General features: G+C 47.0%; 1 protein-coding gene across 5 annotated transcripts in view; it reads left to right on the top strand.

The window, feature by feature from the left end:
* Positions 1 to 20841, top strand: part of LOC122542420 (galanin peptides-like) — a 90009-nt gene that overhangs the window by 62179 nt on the left and 6989 nt on the right. For 2 of the 5 annotated variants that reach the window (XM_087978147.1, XM_087978146.1), the window contains 3 exons: positions 7225 to 7541; positions 19088 to 19168; positions 20714 to 20768. In XM_087978147.1, coding sequence (XP_087834273.1) covers positions 19088 to 19168; positions 20714 to 20768 — 136 coding nt within the window. In that variant the 5' untranslated portion in view covers positions 7225 to 7541. Of the gene's footprint in view, positions 1 to 7224; positions 7542 to 12457; positions 12691 to 19087; positions 19169 to 20713; positions 20769 to 20841 lie in introns of those variants that run through there. The other 3 variants (XM_087978148.1, XM_087978144.1, XM_043680110.2) reach the window with 2 other exon arrangements.

Raw genomic sequence — 20841 nt, 5'->3', positions numbered from 1 at the left:
AGTACAAGCAGCAGCCAGGCCTGTGGAACTACAACTGGTTCTGCTGTAGAGCAGTTTGTGGCAAAGTCCAAGTGAGCAATAGGAGAAGGTGACTCAATCGGCAGGGGCACAGACAGGTGTTTCGGTGGCCGTGAACAAGTGTCTAGGACAGTGTGTTGCCTTCCTGGTGCCAGGATCCTGGATCTCTCTGTACAAGTACAGGACATTCTGAAATTGGAGGGAAAACAAATAGAAATCATTGTCCACATTGGCACAAATGATATAGATAGGAAGAAGGAAGTGGTCCTGCAAAGACAATTCAAAGAGTTAAGTAGGTAGATAAAAAGCAGGATTACCAGGATAGTAATCTCAGGATTACTACCCATGCCATGGGCTGGTGAGGCTAGGAGTAGAGAGAGAGTACAGTTGAACATGTGGCAATGGAGCTGGTGTAAGAGGGAGGGCTTTAGATATGTGGATCATTGGAATGTCTTCTGGGGAGGATGGGACCTGTACAAGAAGGATGGGTTGCATCTGAACTGGAAGAGCACCAATATCCTGTTGGGAGGTTTGCTAGAGCTTTTCAGGGGTTTGAAACTAATGTGGCAGAAGAGTGGGAACTGGAATAACGGTCAATAATTGCAGGGACTGGGCACAAAAGTGAGACTGAGGTATACATAGTGCAGAGTTGGAGCAGACAGAGAGAAGTTGTGGGGCTCAGTGGGACTGGAGGTCTGGAGTGCATTTACTTCAATGCAAGAAATATAACAGGTAAGACAGATGAACCAAGAGCATGGATTACTGCATGCAATTATGATGTTATTGCTATTACGAAGACATGGTTAAAGGAGTCATGATTTGGAGATGCCGGTGTTGGACTGGGGTGTACAAAGTTAAAAATCACACCACACCAGGTTATAGTCCAACAGGTTTAATTGGAAGCACACTAGCTTTCGGAGCGACGCTCCTTGATCAGGTGGTTGTGGAGGGCTCGATCGTAACACAGAATTTATAGCAAAAATTTGCAGTGTGATGTAACTGAAATTATACATTGAAAAATTGATTGTCTGTTAAGTCTTTCATCTGTTAGAATACAGTGATAGTTTCACTTCTTTCATGTGTAAATCACAAAACCCTTATTTTTAAAGTTGCATTCTCGGGTTAGCTGTTAACAATGGTGATAGCCAGACAATATGTTGAAGGTGTTAGCCCCCTGTGTTCTCTGTCTATGACCTGATGTTTAGATTGATTCTAATCTAAAAAGTGAGATAACAGAGTTTTACATAAATTCATGCAGTTTTTGAGCTCAGAGTTCTACATGAATGTATGCAGTTTTTGAGCAAAGTGCAATGTAACTCTGCAAGTACAAATTCACAACAAAATATATGTGTGCATGTGAGTCTTTGTCTGTCTGGGGTGGGGGTTGTGAGTGTGAGAAAGTGTGTGTGTGTAGTTGGAACACTTCAGTGGTCCAGGACATTCAGCCTCGGACCTTCGGGTGACCATCCTCCAAGGTGGACTTCGGGACAGGCAGCAGAGGAAGGTGGCCGAGCAGAGGCTGATAACTAAGTTCGGCATCCATAGGGAGGGCCTCAACCGGGACCTTGGGTTCATGTCACATTACAGGTGATCACCATTGCACTACACACGGACACAGGTACACACGGACACAGATACACACAGACGCGCACACAGACACCCACACAAACTCTTATAGACACACACACTCCCACGCACACACCCCCTCACAGACTTAAGACACTCTGCACTCACTACACACACACACACACACACACTTTCTCACACTCACGACCCCCCCCCCCAGACAGACAGACACACACAGACAGACAAAGACTCACATGCACACATATATTTTGTTGTGAATTTGTACTTGCAGAGTTACATTGCACTTTGCTCAAAAACTGCATACATTCATGTAGAACTCTGAGCTCAAAAACTGCATGAATTTATGTAAAGCTCTGTTATCTCACTTGTTAGATTAGAATCAATCTAAACATCAGGTCAGACAGAGAACACAGGGGGCTAACACCTTCAACATATTGTCTAGCTATCACCATTGTTAACAGCTAACCCGAGAATGCAACTTTAAAAATAAGGGTTTTGTGATTTACACATGAAAGAAGTGAAACTATCACTGTATTCTAACAGATGAAAGGCTTAACAGACAATCAATTTTTTAATGTATAATTTCAGTTACATCAATCTGCAAATTTTTACTATAAATTTTGTGTTACGATCGAGCCCTCCACAATCACCTGATGAAGGAGCATCGCTCCGAAAGCTAGTGTGCTTCCAATTAAACCTGTTGGACTATAACCTGGTGTTGTGTGATTTTTAACTTGGTTAAAGGAAGGACAGGACTTGCAGCTTAACATTCCAGGATATCACTGTTTTAGATGGGACAGAAAGGGAAACAAAAGGGATGAGGACTTGCTTTGCTGAACACATCTATTGGTTCTCTCACTGTGTGGTTAAAGTTGATTATATGATGTGGAGGAGTTGGTGTTGGACTGGGGTGGACAAAATTAAAAATCACACAACACCAGGTTATAGTCCAACAGGTTTAATTGGAAGCACTAGCTTTCGGAGCGCTGCTCCATCATCAGGTAGCTGTGAAACAGGATCATAAGACACACAATTTACAGCAAAAGATTACAATGTCATGCAACTGAAATGATATATTGAACAAACCTAGATTGTTGTTAAGCACATTGCAACAGGTAGGGAAGAGGGAAATAACAAATTGATGCATAGTTCATTAGGAAATGCAAGCAAAGAAAACAGTAAGGCTAACATAAAACAAATAATGATGATGTTGTGGATGACACCAAGTTGCTTGCAAACTCCAAGCTGCAAAGTCTGATCCAAATTTGTTTACAAGACTGACTGCTGGTTTGGCAGGATTGATGTGCAAAAAGAGATTGAATGAATTGCATTGGAGTTTAGAAGAATGAGGAGGATCTCCTTGTAACCTATAAAATTCTAACAGCACAAGACAAGGTAGATGCAGGAAGGATGTTCTTGAAGACTGGGGTCCAAAGCCAGGGATCACAGTCTAAGGAAATGAAGAAGGCAATTTAGGACTAGGATGAGGAGAAATATTTTCACTGAGAAACTGGTGAACCTCTGGGATTCTCTTTCACAGAAAGCTGTAGAGGCCAAAACACTGAATGTTCTCAAGAATAAGTTAGACATGGTTATAGAGTCATAGAGTTGTACAGACCATTTGGTTCACTCATCAATACTGACCAGATATCCTAAACTGATCCAGTCACATTTACCAGTACTTGGCCCATGTCCCTCTAAACGTGTTCATAGATTCAACCTTTTAAATCTTCCCGTGTCTGTGTGGGTTTCTTCCAGGTGCTCCCGTTTCCTCCCACAGTCCAAAATGTGCAGGTTAGGTGAATTGGCCATGCTAAATTGCCCATTCTGATCAGGTATGTGTAGGTTAGGTGCATTAATCTGGGGTAAATGTAGAGCAGTACGGGAATGGGTCTGGGTGGGTTAATCTTCGGAGGATAAGTGTGGACTTGTTGGGCCGAGGGGCCTGTTTTCACACAGTAGGGATTCTATTCTATTCTATTCCAATTCAATTAGAACACAGAACATTATAGCGTAGTACAGGTCCTTTGGCCCTCGATGTTGAGCCAACCTGTGGAACCAATCTGAAGTCCATCTATCCTACTCTATTCCATTTTCATCTATATGTTATCCAATGATCATTTAAATGCCCCTAAAATAGGTGAGTCCATTACTGCTGCAGGCAGGACATTCCATGCCCCTACTACTCTCTGAGTAAAGAGACTACCTCGGACATCTGTCCTATATCTATCGCCCCTCAATTTAAAGCTATGTCCCCTCGTGCTAGCCATCACCATCTCCCTGTCCACCCTATCTAACCCTCTGATTATCTTCTATGCCTCAATTAAGTCACCTCTCAACCTTCTTCTCTCCAATGAAAACAGCCTCAAGTCCCTCAGCCTTTCCTCATAAGACCTTCCCTCCATACCAGGCAACATCCTAGTAAATCTTCTCTGAACCCTTTCCAAAACTTCCACATCCTTCCTATAATGCAGTGACCAGAACTGTACACAATACTCCAAGTGCGGCCGCACCAGAGTTTTATACAGCTGCAACATGACCTCATAACTCCGAAGCTCAATTCCTCTACCAATAAAAGCTAACACACCGTATGCCTTCTGAACAACCTTATCAACCTGGGTGGCAACTTTGGCATCTATGTACATGGACACTGAGATCTCATTGCTCATCTACACTGCCAAGAATCTTAGCATTAGCCCAGATTTGGAGACACCCCAGTGTTGGACTGGGGTGGACCAAGTTAAAAATCACACAACACTGGGTTATAGTCCAACAGGTTTATTTGGAAGCACTAGCTTTTGGAGCACTGCTCCTTCATGGTGAAAGCTAGTTCTTCCAAATAGACCTGTTGGACTATAACTGAGTGTTATTGATTTTTAGCATTAGCCCAGTACTGTTTATTCCTGTTGTTCGTTCCAAAGTGAATCACCTCACACTTTTCCACATTAAACTCAGTTTGCCAGCTCTGCAGCTTATTGATGTCCCTCTGTAACCTGCAACATTCTTCAGCACTATCCATAACTTTATCAACCTTAGTGTCATCCACAAATTTACTAACCCATCCTTCTATGCCCTCATCTGGGTCATTTATAAAAATCATAAACAGCAGTGGCCCCAAAACACTTGCAGTACACTGCTAGTAACTGAACTCCAGGATGAACATTTCCCATCAACCACCACCCTCTGTCTTCTTTCAGCTAACCAATCTCTGATTCAAACTGCTAAATCACCGTTATCAAATGCTTCACTGAAATCCATACACCACATCAATCACCTTACCCTTATCCACCTGTTTGGTTACCATCTCAAACAACTTAATAAGATTTGTGAGGCACGACCTATCCTTCACAAAACCATGTTATCTATCCCTAATCAACTTATTCCTTTCTAGATAATTATAAATCCTATCTTTCATGACCTTTTCCAACACTTTACCCACAACCAAAGTAAGGCTGTCTGGTTTATAACTACCAGGGTTGTCTCTGCTCCCCTTCTTGAACAAGGGGACATTTGCTATCCTCCAGTTTTCTGATACTGTTCCAGTAGACAATGACGACATAAAAATCACCTCCCTGCAATCACCTCCCTGCAATTACCTCCCTGCAATCACTCCCTGGCTTCCCAGAGAATCCTATTATCAATTTTCTCACTTTCCAGATTTGCTAACACCTCCTACTTGTGAACCTCAATCCCATCTGGTCTAGTAGCCTGTATCTCAGTATTCTCCCCAATAACATTGTCTCTTTCCAGTGTGAATACTGATGAAAAATATTCATTTATCACTTCTCCTATCTCCTCGGACTCCACGGACCATTTCCCACTACTGTCTTTGATTGACCCTAATCTTATTCTAGTCATTCTTTTATTCCTGATATACTTGTTGAAAGCTTTAGGGTTGACCCTGATTCCATCTGCCAATGATTTCTCATGTCCCCTCCTGGCTCTTCTTAGTTGTCTCTTTGTTCTTCCCTGGCTAACTTGTAACTCTTAAGCGCCCTAACTGAGCCTTCACGTCTCATCTTTACAGAAGCCTTCTTCTTCCTCTTGACAAGAGATTCAACTTCTTTAGTAAACCTTGGCACCCTCGTTCAACCACTTCCTCCTTGCCTGACAGATACATACTTATCAAGGACACGTAGTAGCTGTTCCTTGAATAAGCTCCACATTTCAATTGTGCCCATCCTCTGCAGTTTCCTTCCCCATCCTATGCATCCTCAATCTTGCCTAATCGCATCATAATTGTCTTTTCCCAGCTATAACTCTTTCCCTGCGGTATATACCTATCCCTTTCCATCACTAAAGTAAACATAACTGAATTGTGGTCACTATCATCAAAATGCTCACTTATCTCCAAATCTAACACTGAGCCGGTTTCAATACCCAGTACTAAATCCAATGTGTCCTAGCCCTTTGTTGGTCTGTCTACATACTGTGTCAGGAAACCCTCCTGCATGCATTGGACAAAAACTGGCCCATCTAAAGTCTTCAAACTATATTATTTCCAGTCAATATTTGGACAGTTAAAGTCCCCCATAACACTACACTGTTACTGTCACTCCTATCCAGAATCATCTTTGCTATCCTTTCCTCTACATCTCTGGAACTGTTTGGAGGCCTATAGAAAACTTCCAATAGGGTGACCTCTCCTTTCCTGTTTCTAACCTCAGCCCATACTACCTCGGTAGACAAGGCCTCAAACGTCCTTTCTGCCACTGTAATATTGTCCTTGACTAACAATGCCATACCTCCGCCTTTTTTACCATCTTCTCTGTTCTAACTGAAACATCTAAATTCCAGAACCAGCAACAACCATTCCTGTCTCTCCCTATTCCATGCCTTGCTGGCACATGGCACAGGGAACAAACCAGCGATCACAACTCTGTTTGTCCTAGTTCTAAGTTTTCACCCTAGCTCCCTGAATTTCTGCCTTAAATCCCCATCCCTTTTCCTACCTATATTGTTCCTGCCTATGTGGACCACGATTGGGGCTGCTCCCCCTTCCCTCAAGGATCCTGTAAACACATTCTATTCTATTTTAAATCTTTCCCTCTCATCTCAAGCCTATGTCCTCTATTTTTTGACTCCCCCTCCCACTCGCGGGAAAAGCCCTTGGCTATTCACCGTATTCATGCCCCTCATGATTTTATAAACCTCTATAAGGTCACCCCTCAGTCTCTGACACTCCAGGGAAAAATAATCCAGCATATTCAACCTTTCCCTATAGCTCAAACCCTCCAATCCCAGACACATCTTTGTAAATCTTTCCTGAACCCTTTCAAGTTTAACAATATCTTTCCGATAGCAGCACAACTAGAAATGTGTGTAGTATTCTAAAAGTGGCCTCAACAAAAACCTGTACATCTTTAACATGACATCTCAACTCTTATGCTGAGCAGTGGGGGAGAAAGTGGGAACTGGGTACTGAGTTGAATAATCAGCCATGGTCATATTGAGTGGTGGAGCAGACTCAAAGGCCTCCTCCTGTTCCTGTTTTCTATGTTTTTAGAATATTTCATGAATGACCTACAGGGACAGGATCTTAAACGCACTCTGTCCAATCAATGTATGACCTTAGTTCCTACGGTGGGGTGAATGATAATCTCTCCTTGTCCTTTTTAGCAAACGCTGGAGCTTGCAGACCTACGAGGTGCTGTACTTTGAAGAAGCCTTGATGATTTGCCACTGGGCATTCTACACACATGTGCTACAGGCCTGAAGAAATACTTAAGGAAAGTTTGCACCTTATTGTAAAACTGCCTTTTCCATTCCCCCGGGGAGAAAATGAGGACTGTAGATGCTGGAGATCAGAGCTGAAAATGTGTTGCTGGAAAAGCGCAGCAGGTCAGGCAGCATCCAAGGAGCAGGAGAATCGACGTTTTGGGAATGAGCCCTTCTTCAGGAATGAAGAAAGTGTGTCCAGCAGGCTAAGATAAAAGGTAGGGAGGAGGGACTTGGGGGAGAGGCGTTGGAAATGCGATATGTGGAAGGAGGTCAAGGTGAGAGTGATAGGCCGGAGTGGGGTGGGGGCGGAGAGGTCAGGAAGAAGATTGCAGGTTAGGAAGGCAGTGCTGAGTTCAAGGGATTTGACTGAGACAAGGTGGGGGGAGGGGAAATGAGGAAACTGGAGAAATCTGAGTTCATCCCTTGTGGTTGGAGGCTTCCCAGGCGGAAGATGAGGCGCTCTTCCTCCAATCGTCGTGTTGCTATGGTCTGGCGATGGAGGAGTCCAAGGACCCACATGTCCTTGGTGGAGTGGGAGGGGGAGTTGAAGTGTTGAGCCACGGGGTGGTTAGGTTGGTTCATCTGGGTGTCCCAGAAGTGTTCTCTGAAACGTTCCGCAAGTAGGCGGCCTGTTTCCCCAATATAGAGGAGGCCACATCGGGTGCAGCGGATGCAATAAATGGTGTGTGTGGAGGTGCAGGTGAATTTGTGGCGGATATGGAAGGATCCCTTGGGGCCTTGGAGAGAAGTAAGCGGGGAGGTGTGGGCGCAAGTTTTGCATTTCTTGCGGTTTCTTGGGGAAAGTGTTGGGAGTGGAGGTTGGGATGGTGGGGGGTGTGGACCTGACGAGGGAGTCATGGAGGGAGTGGTCTTTTCGGAACGCTGATAGGGGAGGGGAGGGAAATATATCCCTGGAGGTGGCGGAAATGACGACGGATGATACGATGTATATGGAGGTTGGTGGGGTGGTAGGTGAGGACCAGGGGGGTTCTGTCCTGGTGGCAATTGGAGGGGCGGGGCTCAAGGGCGGAGGAGCGGGAAGTGGAGGAGATGCGGTGGAGGGCATCGTCGATCACATCTGGGGGGAAATTGCGGTCTTTGAAGAAGGAGGCCATCTGGGTTGTACGGTATTGGAACTGGTCCTCCTGGGAGCAGATGCGGCGGAGACGAAGGAATTGGAAATATGGGATGGCGTTTTTACAGGGGGCAGGGTGGGAGGAGGTGTAGTCTAGGTAGCTGTGGGAGTCAGTCGGTTTATAGTAAATGTTTATATTAAAGTAAAATATATTATAGTAAAGGTTTATAGTAAATTTCCATTCCCCCACCAGGTTTAATGATTGTTATGCAACGCTGCACCAAATTCAATAAAATAATCATTAGGCTTTTCATTGGCAACTGAATGGGTCACATGGATCTTAGCTGCCTAAATAATGAACTCTGTTCAGGCCTGGATAAGAAGTGAAGGAGGTAGGTGAGGAAGACGTGGGGGGTGGGATTGGGATGAGGGAGAAGTGGGAGGATGGGGGTGAAAGTGAAGGTGATTTGGGGGGATGGCAGTGAGGGAGAGAAGGAGCTGGAGTTATTCTGGGAAGTGTTTTATGTTTAAATTGTCACTGACCTGCAAAGGATTATTTGGAGCTGGGTTTAAAATGGGGTCAGATGAGGTGAAATAGAAATATTGAGCGATGTAACCTAACGGCTATCTGACTGAGCTCGTGCACAGATCGTTCCACAATGTCTATATATAAAGAGCAAGGATGCATCGAGAAAAACAAGAAATTATGCAAATAGTTTACAGTTTAAAATTTCCCCTTTATAGATTATACCAAACAATCTCAGTAAAACATTATGTGAGATTGGCATTCATAAAATTATCATTAGATTAAAGGCATGTTTAAAAATAACTGGAATGAAAGTAGTTTTTCCACTGAAAACCCTGCTGTGCTTACCCGTTTTGCTGAGGTCAAACCACCCTCTGGAAGGTCTCTCACTTGCTGTCAAGCAGCTATCACACTCAGACTGTCAAACTGTTTCCTGTTGTCTGTCAGGAATTTTTATTGCTCCCATTTAATTTCAAAAATTACCAGTGGAAATAAAGGGTAACAAATACTGAAAGAAAGAAACATTCCATTGAGAGATGGGAATCTATTGTGATGTATTTGATTACTTTATTGTTAATGTGCTCTGAAATGGAACATTTACTATCCATGGCTAGTACCTATGAGTGGAAATGGTTCAGTGTTGTTTTATAGAACTGAACGGATTCATTTAGCATAAGATATCATTGTAGAGAGAAAATATCCAAATTAATTATCATAACAGCGGATGGAGAGCCTTCTGTATTTTGTAAGTACAGATCAGTACAATAACATTTTTATCTGAATAAGGTTCCTGGTATTGTTTGCAAAATTAGTGGAGCTACACTCAAAGCATCTACCATAATGTTAACTATGAACTTAAACTTTTTACTGAAGTGAAAACAGCTTTCACCCTGGTATTTCCATCACCTTCCCCTCCCAGAATGCACAGCAGATCATCGTCTCGCTACCTACAGAGTTCAGTGCTGTTCCTGAGCTACATTAGTACCAGCTTCATTTCCCTTCCTGTTTCAGTTTGCTTTTTCATAGTTACATCTCTCTTTTCCTTTAAAAATCTCATTGGATAAGTGTCCATTTTTCTCACAATAAGGGACAACAGTGAATTAAAACCCGATTAATGAGGTATTACGATTTGGTCTGAAAATTAAGGAAGTCACTTGCTGGAAATTAAGAATCTACATATGGTAGAGGAACAAAGGAATTTCACTGACTAAAGCACAAATCACTGAATGTTGTGGCAAAGGTTAAATAAAGCCATAGTTTGAATTAGCTTTATTGTGACATGTACTCAAATGACTACAGTGCAAAGTTTACAATTTGCCACTTAGTGTCATCTTAGGTACAAGGTACCTAGGTACAGATCAAGTAACAATAGTGATCTAAGATTTAGGGGTTACTTGTAGAGTTTTATAACTGAAAAATAGAGGAGTTATGTTGGTCTGCATTAATCTTAGTTCCAAAACAGTGTAGTACAGCCTATAGCTCTGGTTTCTACGAGATGACACAGTAAAGATATACGAGGATAGCACCAGCAATGCAGCCAGTGAGAACATGTGAAGCCCGAGCTGTCACATTGAGGTCTTTGAAATTGTGGCTGGTTTTGGAGAGTAGACACAGAGACAATGTTTCTATTGGTGAGAAAGAGGAAACCTAAAGTCCACCAATTTCAGATATCCATGAAGAATTCAAATGGGGAATTCTGAATAGACACCTTCGCAGGGTGACTCCCACAGGGTGTAGTGAGACAAATGTAATAGATGCATTTAAGGAGGAAGCTAAACAAACCCACAAGGGAGAAGGGAACAGAAGGTGTTGCTTTAATAGAATTGGATGAGGAAGGAAACTTTAGTGAGGTTTAAATAACAACACAGACTGATTGAACTAAATGGCCTGTTTCTACATATTCTCCAAATGCCTGTATATTCTTTGTAAACTCTGTGTGAACACGTTGGAATGTGTTCTACATCTAAGATGCTATACAAATGAAATTGTTTTTGTGAATGAATGACTTCACATATAATGAATGCTCATTGTCTCCTAGACACATTACTGAAAAGAAATTCTTAAAAAGATAGCAGCCTCATATTGTAATTGCTGCATTACTTTGGCCACTAGCTGTAACTACTGCAGAAACAGAGTCTTTTCAAGACATTGCTAAGGTGATTAGGCTAATTGAGGAGCTTCATGTAGAACTTACATCACAGCATGTATCAGTTCAGCTGAATGGTCAGTTTCTGTGTGTAAATTTCATGGAATTCATGCAAAGTTTGAGGTCCAAAATACTGCCTTTGTGTGGTGTTTCCATTTGCGTCCACAGAACATGAAGGACAATACCTCCCCCTGCTGGTGATGAAGTTTGACAGTTGAAAAGTGTGGTGCTGTAAAAGTGCAGCAGGCCAAGCAGATGGTCTGAAAGTAGTCTGGCATCAATGTGGGATCAGTCAGTTCTGTAGGCAGGCACTGAGGAAGGAGATGTGACTGGTAGTGAGTTTGGTCCAAATTGTGATGGACTCTGATCTCCAGCATCTGCAGTCCTCACTTCCACCTATTTGTATCACACGGATTGACAGTGCTGAGGGGAGGAAGAGACAATTGGATATTTGGGCAGTGAGAGGTAATTGAGAGATTGCTGTGTGACCAAGTGAGTGAAAGTATTTCCAAAACTAGCCTTGAGAGGCCACAACTAGCCTTTTCCTCATCCTCCTTAATGACCAAAACTTCATATCTCCCAGCTTCATACCTTACTGCCCCCACTCACTTAGCCCCAAGAACACTGTATCTACTCTAAAGTCACACATAGTATTCTGAGCTACATTGTTCTGTTGCACTGACTATAACTGTCTGTTTTTCATCGGTTTGATTTATACAATCAGATTTTTCCTATTAACATTATTTCTTACGGAATGTTTTAATTTTGGGTTAACTAGGAATTACTTTTCATTGAATTCTGTTTTTTTTCTTTATGAAACATGAAAATTCTTTCCTCTTTTGTTTCACGATCTTCTGTTTTGTTGTATTTTATCTCGATTATTCTTTATCTTTCATTTTGCTTCTTTTCCCCTGTTTAATCATTCAGTTTTATAGATCCTTTTTTCTTATTTCATTGTTTAATAATTTTCAGAATCTGTTTATTTTCTTATGTGGTTTGCTTTTTGGTTTTCTTCTGTCATTAGGTTTTCATTTCCCTGTTTCTCCACAACTTTCATTCACTGCACATTCCATTTCGCCCTTTTCACTGGTTTTCTTTGTGACTTTTCATTTTAGTTCCATATTTGAACAAAGCTCCCTTTTATTTCTACTTTGGTCTGACTCTACTCTGCAATTTATAATCATTGTGACGATTCTGACACATTTTGACACTGATCCTCATCCTCCTCCAGCTTACCGAAAAAAACTTCTTTTAAAAAAAAACACTTTCCTGTTAACCTCCAGCATGAACACCAGTCAATTATTAGTAATTACCTCCATTTCCCTGTCAGAGATTATAGCTGAAACATCGCACATGCTTTAATGATGAGGCTTTTATGCTGTTCAAAATTTGAATGCATTTACGTAAAAAAAACATAATGAGGACGCTATTTCTTTTCCACAGATAAATACGCTTCTCTCGTTTTTCTCACATATTCGTACATTGCAACTCAGAACTTTGTGGCTGGGCTTCGCACTAGACTATAGTTGAAGCTATTGTTTGACAAATCACATTTTTCGTGTAATTATTTTAAACTTAGGAAAATAATCTTCAGTATTTTTCTTCCTCCGGATAAAGGTAAAATTATTTTAATACATTTGAGTATTTATGTCAGATGTTTCTAATTGCTGTTCTTGCATCAGCTCAGTGTCATTACAAACTGTGTATGTGTGTGTCTGGATTCGGGCTGGTATATGAGGTTGCTTGTTTCAGAGAGGCATAATGGTGACTGCAGCAGAAGTGCAAGTTGACAGAAGAATAGAAAAATCAGCTGATTTTATTTAACCAAAGTTGTTGCTTTTCTCAGGAGAACATTTAACACTGAGACATTGAGTTATCTGGATTCAAAATGGTGATGAAAATTGAGCTTGGAGTTAGACCCTTCATACCTCATTGAGTTTTGGAATTCCAAAGGGCTATGGTGACCATTATTATCATGCTTGAAATTTGGATAATGATTAACAGAAGGTCTGATGTGGAGGTGCTGATGTTGGACTGAGGTGGACAAAGCCAAAACTCACGTGACCAAGCTATAGTCCAGCAGGTTTATTTGAAACCACAGGCTGTCAGAGCGCTGCCCCTTCAGTGACGGAGAATATTGTCTGTCTCACTCTGCTCTTGGAGCATCAAGGCCATTGTTCTTTCCTCACTGTCTCCCTCACTGTCGCCCTCACTGTCTCCCTCGCAGTATTGCCCCCTCCCTCACTGTCTCCCTCACTGTCGCCCTCACTGTCTCCCTCGCAGTATTGCCCCCTCCCTCACTGTCGCCCTCGCTGTCGCCCTCGCTGTCTCCCTCACTGTCTCCCTCACTGTCTCCCTCACTGTCGCCCTCACTGTCGCCCTCACTGTCGCCCTCGCTGTCGCCCTCGCTGTCGCCCTCGCTGTCTCCCTCGCAGTATTGCCCCCTCCCTCACTGTCTCCCTCACTGTCTCCCTCACTGTCTCCCTCACTGTCGCCCTCGTTGTCGCCCTCGCTGTCGCCCTCGCTGTCTCCCTCGCTGTCTCCCTCGCAGTATTGCCCCCTCCCTCACTGTCTCCCTCACTGTCTCCCTCGCAGTATTGCACCCTCCCTCACTGTCGCCCTCGCTGTCTTCCTCGCTGTCTCCCTCGCTGTCTCCCTCGCTGTCTCCCTCGCAGTATTGCACCCTCCCTCACTGTCGCCCTCACTGTCTCCCTCACTGTCTCCCTCGCAGTATTGCCCCATCCCTCACTGTCGCCCTCGCTGTCGCCCTCGCTGTCGCCCTCGCTGTCGCCCTCGCTGTCTCCCTCGCAGTATTGCCCCCTCCCTCACTGTCTCCCTCACTGTCTCCCTCACTGTATTGGCCCCTCCCTCACTGTCTCCCTCACAGTATTGCCCCCTCCCTCACTGTCGCCCTCGCTGTCGCCCTCGCTGTCGCCCTCGCTGTCGCCCTCGCAGTATTGCCCCCTCCCTCACTGTCTCCCTCACTGTCTCCCTCACTGTCGCCCTCACTGTCTCCCTCGCAGTATTGCCCCCTCCCTCACTGTCGCCCTCACTGTCGCCCTCACTGTCGCCCTCGCTGTCGCCCTCGCTGTCTCCCTCACTGTCTCCCTCGCAGTATTGCCCCCTCCCTCGCTGTCGCCCTCACAGTATTGCCCCCACCCTCACTGTCTCCCTCACTGTCTCCATCACTGTCTCCCTCACTGTCTCCCTCGCAGTATTGCCCCCTCCCTCACTGCCTCCCTCACTGTATTGCCCCCTCCCTCAGTGTCTCCCTCGCTGTATTGCCCCCTCCCTCACTGTCTCCCTCGCTGTATTGCCCCCTCCCTCACTGTCTCCCTCGCTGTATTGCCCCCTCCCTCACTGTCTCCCTCGCTGTCTCCCTCACTGTCTCCCTCACTGTCGCCCTCGTTGTCGCCCTCGCTGTCGCCCTCGCTGTCTCCCTCGCTGTCTCCCTCGCAGTATTGCCCCCTCCCTCACTGTCTCCCTCACTGTCTCCCTCGCAGTATTGCACCCTCCCTCACTGTCGCCCTCGCTGTCTTCCTCGCTGTCTCCCTCGCTGTCTCCCTCGCTGTCTCCCTCGCAGTATTGCCCCCTCCCTCACTGTCTCCCTCACTGTCTCCCTCGCAGTATTGCACCCTCCCTCACTGTCGCCCTCACTGTCTCCCTCACTGTCTCCCTCGCAGTATTGCCCCATCCCTCACTGTCGCCCTCGCTGTCGCCCTCGCTGTCGCCCTCGCTGTCGCCCTCGCTGTCTCCCTCGCAGTATTGCCCCCTCCCTCACTGTCTCCCTCACTGTCTCCCTCACTGTATTGGCCCCTCCCTCACTGTCTCCCTCACAGTATTGCCCCCTCCCTCACTGTCGCCCTCGCTGTCGCCCTCGCTGTCGCCCTCGCTGTCTCCCTCGCAGTATTGCCCCCTCCCTCACTGTCTCCCTCACTGTCTCCCTCACTGTCGCCCTCACTGTCTCCCTCGCAGTATTGCCCCCTCCCTCACTGTCGCCCTCACTGTCGCCCTCACTGTCGCCCTCGCTGTCGCCCTCGCTGTCTCCCTCACTGTCTCCCTCGCAGTATTGCCCCCTCCCTCGCTGTCGCCCTCACAGTATTGCCCCCACCCTCACTGTCTCCCTCACTGTCTCCATCACTGTCTCCCTCACTGTCTCCCTCGCAGTATTGCCCCCTCCCTCACTGCCTCCCTCACTGTATTGCCCCCTCCCTCAGTGTCTCCCTCGCTGTATTGCCCCCTCCCTCACTGTCTCCCTCGCTGTATTGCCCCCTCCCTCACTGTCTCCCTCGCTGTATTGCCCCCTCCCTCACTGTCTCCCTCGCTGTATTGCCCCCTCCCTCACTGTCTCCCTCACTGTCTCCCTCGCAGTATTGCCCCCTCCCTCACTGTCTCCCTCACTGTCTCCCTCACTGTATTGGCCCCTCCCTCACTGTCTCCCTCACTGTATTGGCCCCTCCCTCACTGTCTCCCTCACTATATTGGCCCTCCCTCACTGTCTCCCTCACTGTCTCCCTCGCTGTATTGCCCCCTCCCTCACTGTCTCCCTCGCTGTATTGCCCCCTCCCTCACTGTCTCCCTCGCTGTATTGCCCCCTCCCTCACTGTCTCCCTCGCTGTATTGCCCCCTCCCTCACTGTCTCCCTCACTGTCTCCCTCGCAGTATTGCCCCCTCCCTCACTGTCTCCCTCACTGTCTCCCTCACTGTATTGGCCCCTCCCTCACTGTCTCCCTCACTATATTGGCCCTCCCTCACTGTCTCCCTCACTGTATTGGCCCCTCCCTCACTGTCTCCCTCACTGTCTCCCTCACTGTATTGGCCCCTCCCTCACTGTCTCCCTCACTGTCTCCCTCACTGTATTGCCCCCTCCCTCACTGTCTCCCTCACTGTCTCCCTCACTGTATTGCCCCCTCCCTCACTGTTTCCCTCACTGTATTGGCCCCTCCCTCACTGTCTCCCTCACTGTATTGGCCCCTCCCTCACTGTCTCCCTCGCTGTATTGGCCTCTCCCTCACTGTCTCCCTCACTGTATTGGCCCCTCCCTCACTGTCTCCCTCACTATATTGGCCCCTCCCTCACTGTCTCCCTCACTGTATTGGCCCCTCCCTCACTGTCTCCCTCACTGTCTCCCTCACTGTATTGGCCCCTCCCTCACTGTCTCCCTCACTGTCTCCCTCACTGTATTGCCCCCTCCCTCACTGTCTCCCTCACTGTCTCCCTCACTGTATTAGCCCCTCCCTCACTGTCTCCCTCGCTGTATTGCCCCCTCCCTCACTGTCTCCCTCGCTGTGTTGCCCCCTCCCTCACTGTCTCCCTCACTGTCTCCCTCGCTGTATTGCCCCCTCCCTCACTGTCTCCCTCACTGTATTGCCCGCTCCCTCACTGTCTCTCCCTCTGTATTGCCCCCTCCCTCACTGTCTCCCTCACTGTATTGGCCCCTCCCTCACTGTCTCCCTCACTGTCTCCCTCGCTGTATTAGCCCCTCCCTCACTGTCTCCCTCGCTGTATTGCGCCCTCCCTCACTGTCTCCCTCGCTGTGTTGCCCCCTCCCTCACTGTCTCCCTCACTGTCTCCCTCGCTGTATTGCCACCTCCCTCACTGTCTCCCTCACTGTATTGCCCCCTCCCTCACTGTGTCTCCCTCTGTATTGCCCCCTCCCTCACTGTCTCCCTCACTGTATTGCCCCCTCCCTCACTGTCTCCCTCACTGTCTCCCTCGCTGTATTGGCCCCTCCCTCACTGTCTCCCTCACTGTCTTCCTCACTGTATTTCCCCCTCCCTCACTGTCTCCCTTGCTGTATTGCCCCCTCCCTCACTGTCTCCCTCGCTGTATTGCCCCCTCCCTCACTGTCTCCCTCGCTGTGTTGCCCCCTCCCTCACTGTCTCCCTCACTGTCTCCCTCGCTGTATTGCCCCCTCCCTCACTGTCTCCCTCACTGTATTGCCCCCTCCCTCACTGTCTCTCCCTCTGTATTGCCCCCTCCCTCACTGTCTCCCTCAGTGTATTGGCCCCTCCCTCACTGTCTCCCTCACTGTCTCCCTCACTGTCTCCCTCACTGTATTGCCCCCTCCCTCACTGTCTCCCTCACTGTCTTCCTCACTGTATTTCCCCCTCCCCCACTGTCTCCCTTGCTGTATTGCCCCCTCCCTCACTGTCTCCCTCGCTGTATTGCCCCCTCCCTCACTGTCTCCCTCGCTGTGTTGCCCCCTCCCTCACTGTCTCCCTCACTGTCTCCCTCGCTGTATTGCCCCCTCCCTCACTGTCTCCCTCACTGTATTGCCCCCTCCCTCACTGTCTCTCCCTCTGTATTGCCCCCTCCCTCACTGTCTCCCTCACTGTATTGGCCCCTCCCTCACTGTCTCCCTCACTGTCTCCCTCACTGTATTGGCCCCTCCCTCACTGTCTCCCTCACTGTCTCCCTCGCTGTATTGCCCCCTCCCTCGCTGTCTCCCTCACTGTCTTCCTCACTGTAGTTCCCCCTCCCTCATTGTCTCCCACACTGTCTCCCTCGCTGTATTTCCCCCTCCCTCACTGTCTCCCTCGCTGTATTGCCCCCTCCCTCACTGTCTCCCTCGCTGTGTTGCCCCCTCCCTCACTGTCTCCCTCACTGTCTCCCTCGCTGTATTGCCCCCTCCCTCACTGTCTCCCTCACTGTATTGCCCCCTCCCTCACTGTCTCTCCCTCTGTATTGCCCCCTCCCTCACTGTCTCCCTCACTGTATTGGCCCCTCCCTCACTGTCTCCCTCACTGTCTCCCTCACTGTATTGGCCCCTCCCTCACTGTCTCCCTCACTGTCTCCCTCGCTGTATTGCCCCCTCCCTCACTGTCTCCCTCACTGTCTTCCTCACTGTAGTTCCCCCTCCCTCATTGTCTCCCACACTGTCTCCCTTGCTGTATTTCCCCCTCCCTCACTGTCTCCCTCGCTGTATTGCCCCCTCCCTCACTGTCTCCCTCGCTGTGTTGCCCCCTCCCTCACGGTCTCCCTCACTGTCTCCCTCGCTGTATTGCCCCCTCCCTCACTGTCTCCCTCACTGTCTTCCTCACTGTAGTTCCCCCTCCCTCATTGTCTCCCACACTGTCTCCCTCGCTGTATTTCCCCCTCCCTCACTGTCTCCCTCGCTGTATTGCCCCCTTCCTCACTGTCTCCCTCACTGTGTTGCCCCCTCCCTCACTGTCTCCCTCACTGTCTCCCTTGCTGTATTGCCCCCTCCCTCACTGTCTCCCTCACTGTATTGCCCCCTCCCTCAATGTCTCTCCCTCTGTATTGCCCCCTCCCTCACTGTCTCCCTCACTGTCTCCCTCGCTGTATTGCCCCCTCCCTCACTGTCTCCCTCACTGTCTTCCTCACTGTAGTTCCCCCTCCCTCATTGTCTCCCACACTGTCTCCCTCGCTGTATTTCCCCCTCCCTCACTGTCTCCCTCACTGTATTGCCCCCTCCCTCACTGTCTCCCTCGCTGTATTGCACCCTCCCTCACTGTCTCCCTCACTGTTTTGCCCCTCCCTCACTGTGTCCCTCACTTTATTGCCCTAACTGTCCCCTCAACTTCACCCCAACTTCCTACTCCACACATATCCCTCTCATGTCCGCTTGTAACTCCCTCACGCTACCCTATAACCCCCTCACCCTATTCTCTGCATTATCCCTTACCACTATTCTCCCTCATCAAACCTCATGTTCCCCCTCATTCCCTGCACTTGTCCTTCACCAACTTCCTCCTCACTATTTGTTGGTGAATTGACCAATACTGTGGGGAGAAAACATTAAACATTTAAAGCAAATCCGCCAACTGTTTCAATATTCAAATTTAATGCCAATGTTAAAATGCTTTAACATGTTTCTTTTGATTACCAATACTTGTAAATGGAACGTTGACTGGGTTAGAGGCACTGGAAGAGGTAACAGACGATCTTGCTGAGGCAGCTTCACTCCTGCCTGACACAAGCCCAGTATGAAACACAGGTGCCTCTCATTTTATATTCTATAACATGTAATATTCTTTCTTTTCTCTTTTAGATGTATAAAGACAGGACCCTGATCTGTATGTCTTTGATACTTTGTGGATTAGTGACCGAAAGTTTTGGCTTAGTGATCATGGTAATTATCTTTATGCTTCAAAGCAATTTTGATGGAACTAAATTGGATTAATTGGGGTGCGAGTGAGTTTTTCTGGAGGGGGAGATCAGCCTACATTTGATGTTCCTCTGCCTGGAGTAATGTCAATTGAAACAAAAATCTTTAAAATGTGGATGTGAATGTTTGAAAGTGGGAACATTCTCTGATTTTTCCCTCAATGACTTATTACTATCAGGTCATCTGTAGATTTATATAGAAATAGAATCCCTACAGTGTTGAAACTGGCCCTACGGCCCACCAAGTCCACACCAACCCTCCAAAGAGTAACCCACCCAGACCCATTCTCCTACCCTATTAATTTACATTTACTCACGGACTAATGCACCTAACCTACACATCCCTGAACACTATGGACAATTTGGCATGGCCAATTCACCCGAACCGACACATCCCTGAACACTATGGACAATTTTGCAATGCCAATTCACCCTAACCTACACATCCCTGAACACTATGGACAATTTGGCATGGCCAATACACCCTAACCTACACATCCCTGAACACTATGGACAATTTGGCATGGCCAATACACCTAACCTACACATCCCTGAACACTATGGACAATTTGGCATGGCCAATACACCCTAACCTGCACATCCCTGAACACTATGGACAATTTGGCATGGCCAATACACCTAACCTGCACATCCCTGAACACTATGGACAATTTGGCATGGCCAATACACCTAACCTACACATCCCTGAACACTATGGACAATTTGGCATGGCCAATACACCTAACCTACACATCCCTGAACACTATGGACAATTTGGCATGGCCAATACACCCTAACCTACACATCCCTGAACACTATGGTCAATTTGGCATGGCCAATTCACCCTAACCTACACATCCCTGAACACTATGGACAATTTGGCATGGCCAATACACCTAACCTGCACAGCTTTGGATAGAAAGAATCATATCCATCTGTGATAACTTTTAAATTCACCCTTTCTCATTGTAATCGTAACCCCTGGATCCTCACTGATTCTCCATAAACAGCAGCAATTCCAACTTTATAACAGAGCTAACTAGTCACCCTTCCACATGCTCATCCTCATTGGTAGCAGAGACAACTTGTCAGGCTAGTTCGTCTATATCACATAGGATCTTCAGTGTGGGAGCAATGGTTGGATTTGTCTAATCATGCAAAACCCAGATTTGGAGGTTACTCTTATTGTGATCTGTCTGTGGAAGGAGATTCTGGAGCAAGAGCTGTCTACGTAGAGAATGCTGAGATGGGACAGCTAAAGAGATGAGCTTTTGCAGAGCTGGTCACTCTCCTTGGATTATTTACTAGTAGTTGGATTATTTACTACTGATCTGTAAAGGTGTGGAGGGATTTCTCTTTGGGTCTCCTGACAGGTTGGGCTGTCTCAAAAATTTTTTTATGTGTTACTGACTTGTGCAGAAACAGTAAATTACTGGTTGAAAAACAAGCAAGTTATCCATTATGAAAGCAAAATAAATTGAAAGGTTAATCGGTATAATGTCTTTTTCAGCCTAAAGACAAGAGAGGTTGGACATTGAACAGTGCTGGATACCTGTTAGGTCCACGTAAGTAAAGGTGTCATCACCTCAGACCCCATCCTGATCATCCCCTAAATGTGGCTGACTGTAGGAAAACCTC

The sequence above is a fragment of the Chiloscyllium plagiosum genome, unplaced genomic scaffold (assembly GCF_037043375.1).
Source record: "Chiloscyllium plagiosum isolate Xiang-an unplaced genomic scaffold, Cpla_swu_hap1 HiC_scaffold_33, whole genome shotgun sequence".
Lineage (NCBI taxonomy): Eukaryota > Metazoa > Chordata > Chondrichthyes > Orectolobiformes > Hemiscylliidae > Chiloscyllium > Chiloscyllium plagiosum.
Note: the sequence above shows the minus strand (reverse complement) of the source record. Positions and strands in the feature narration are given on the sequence as shown.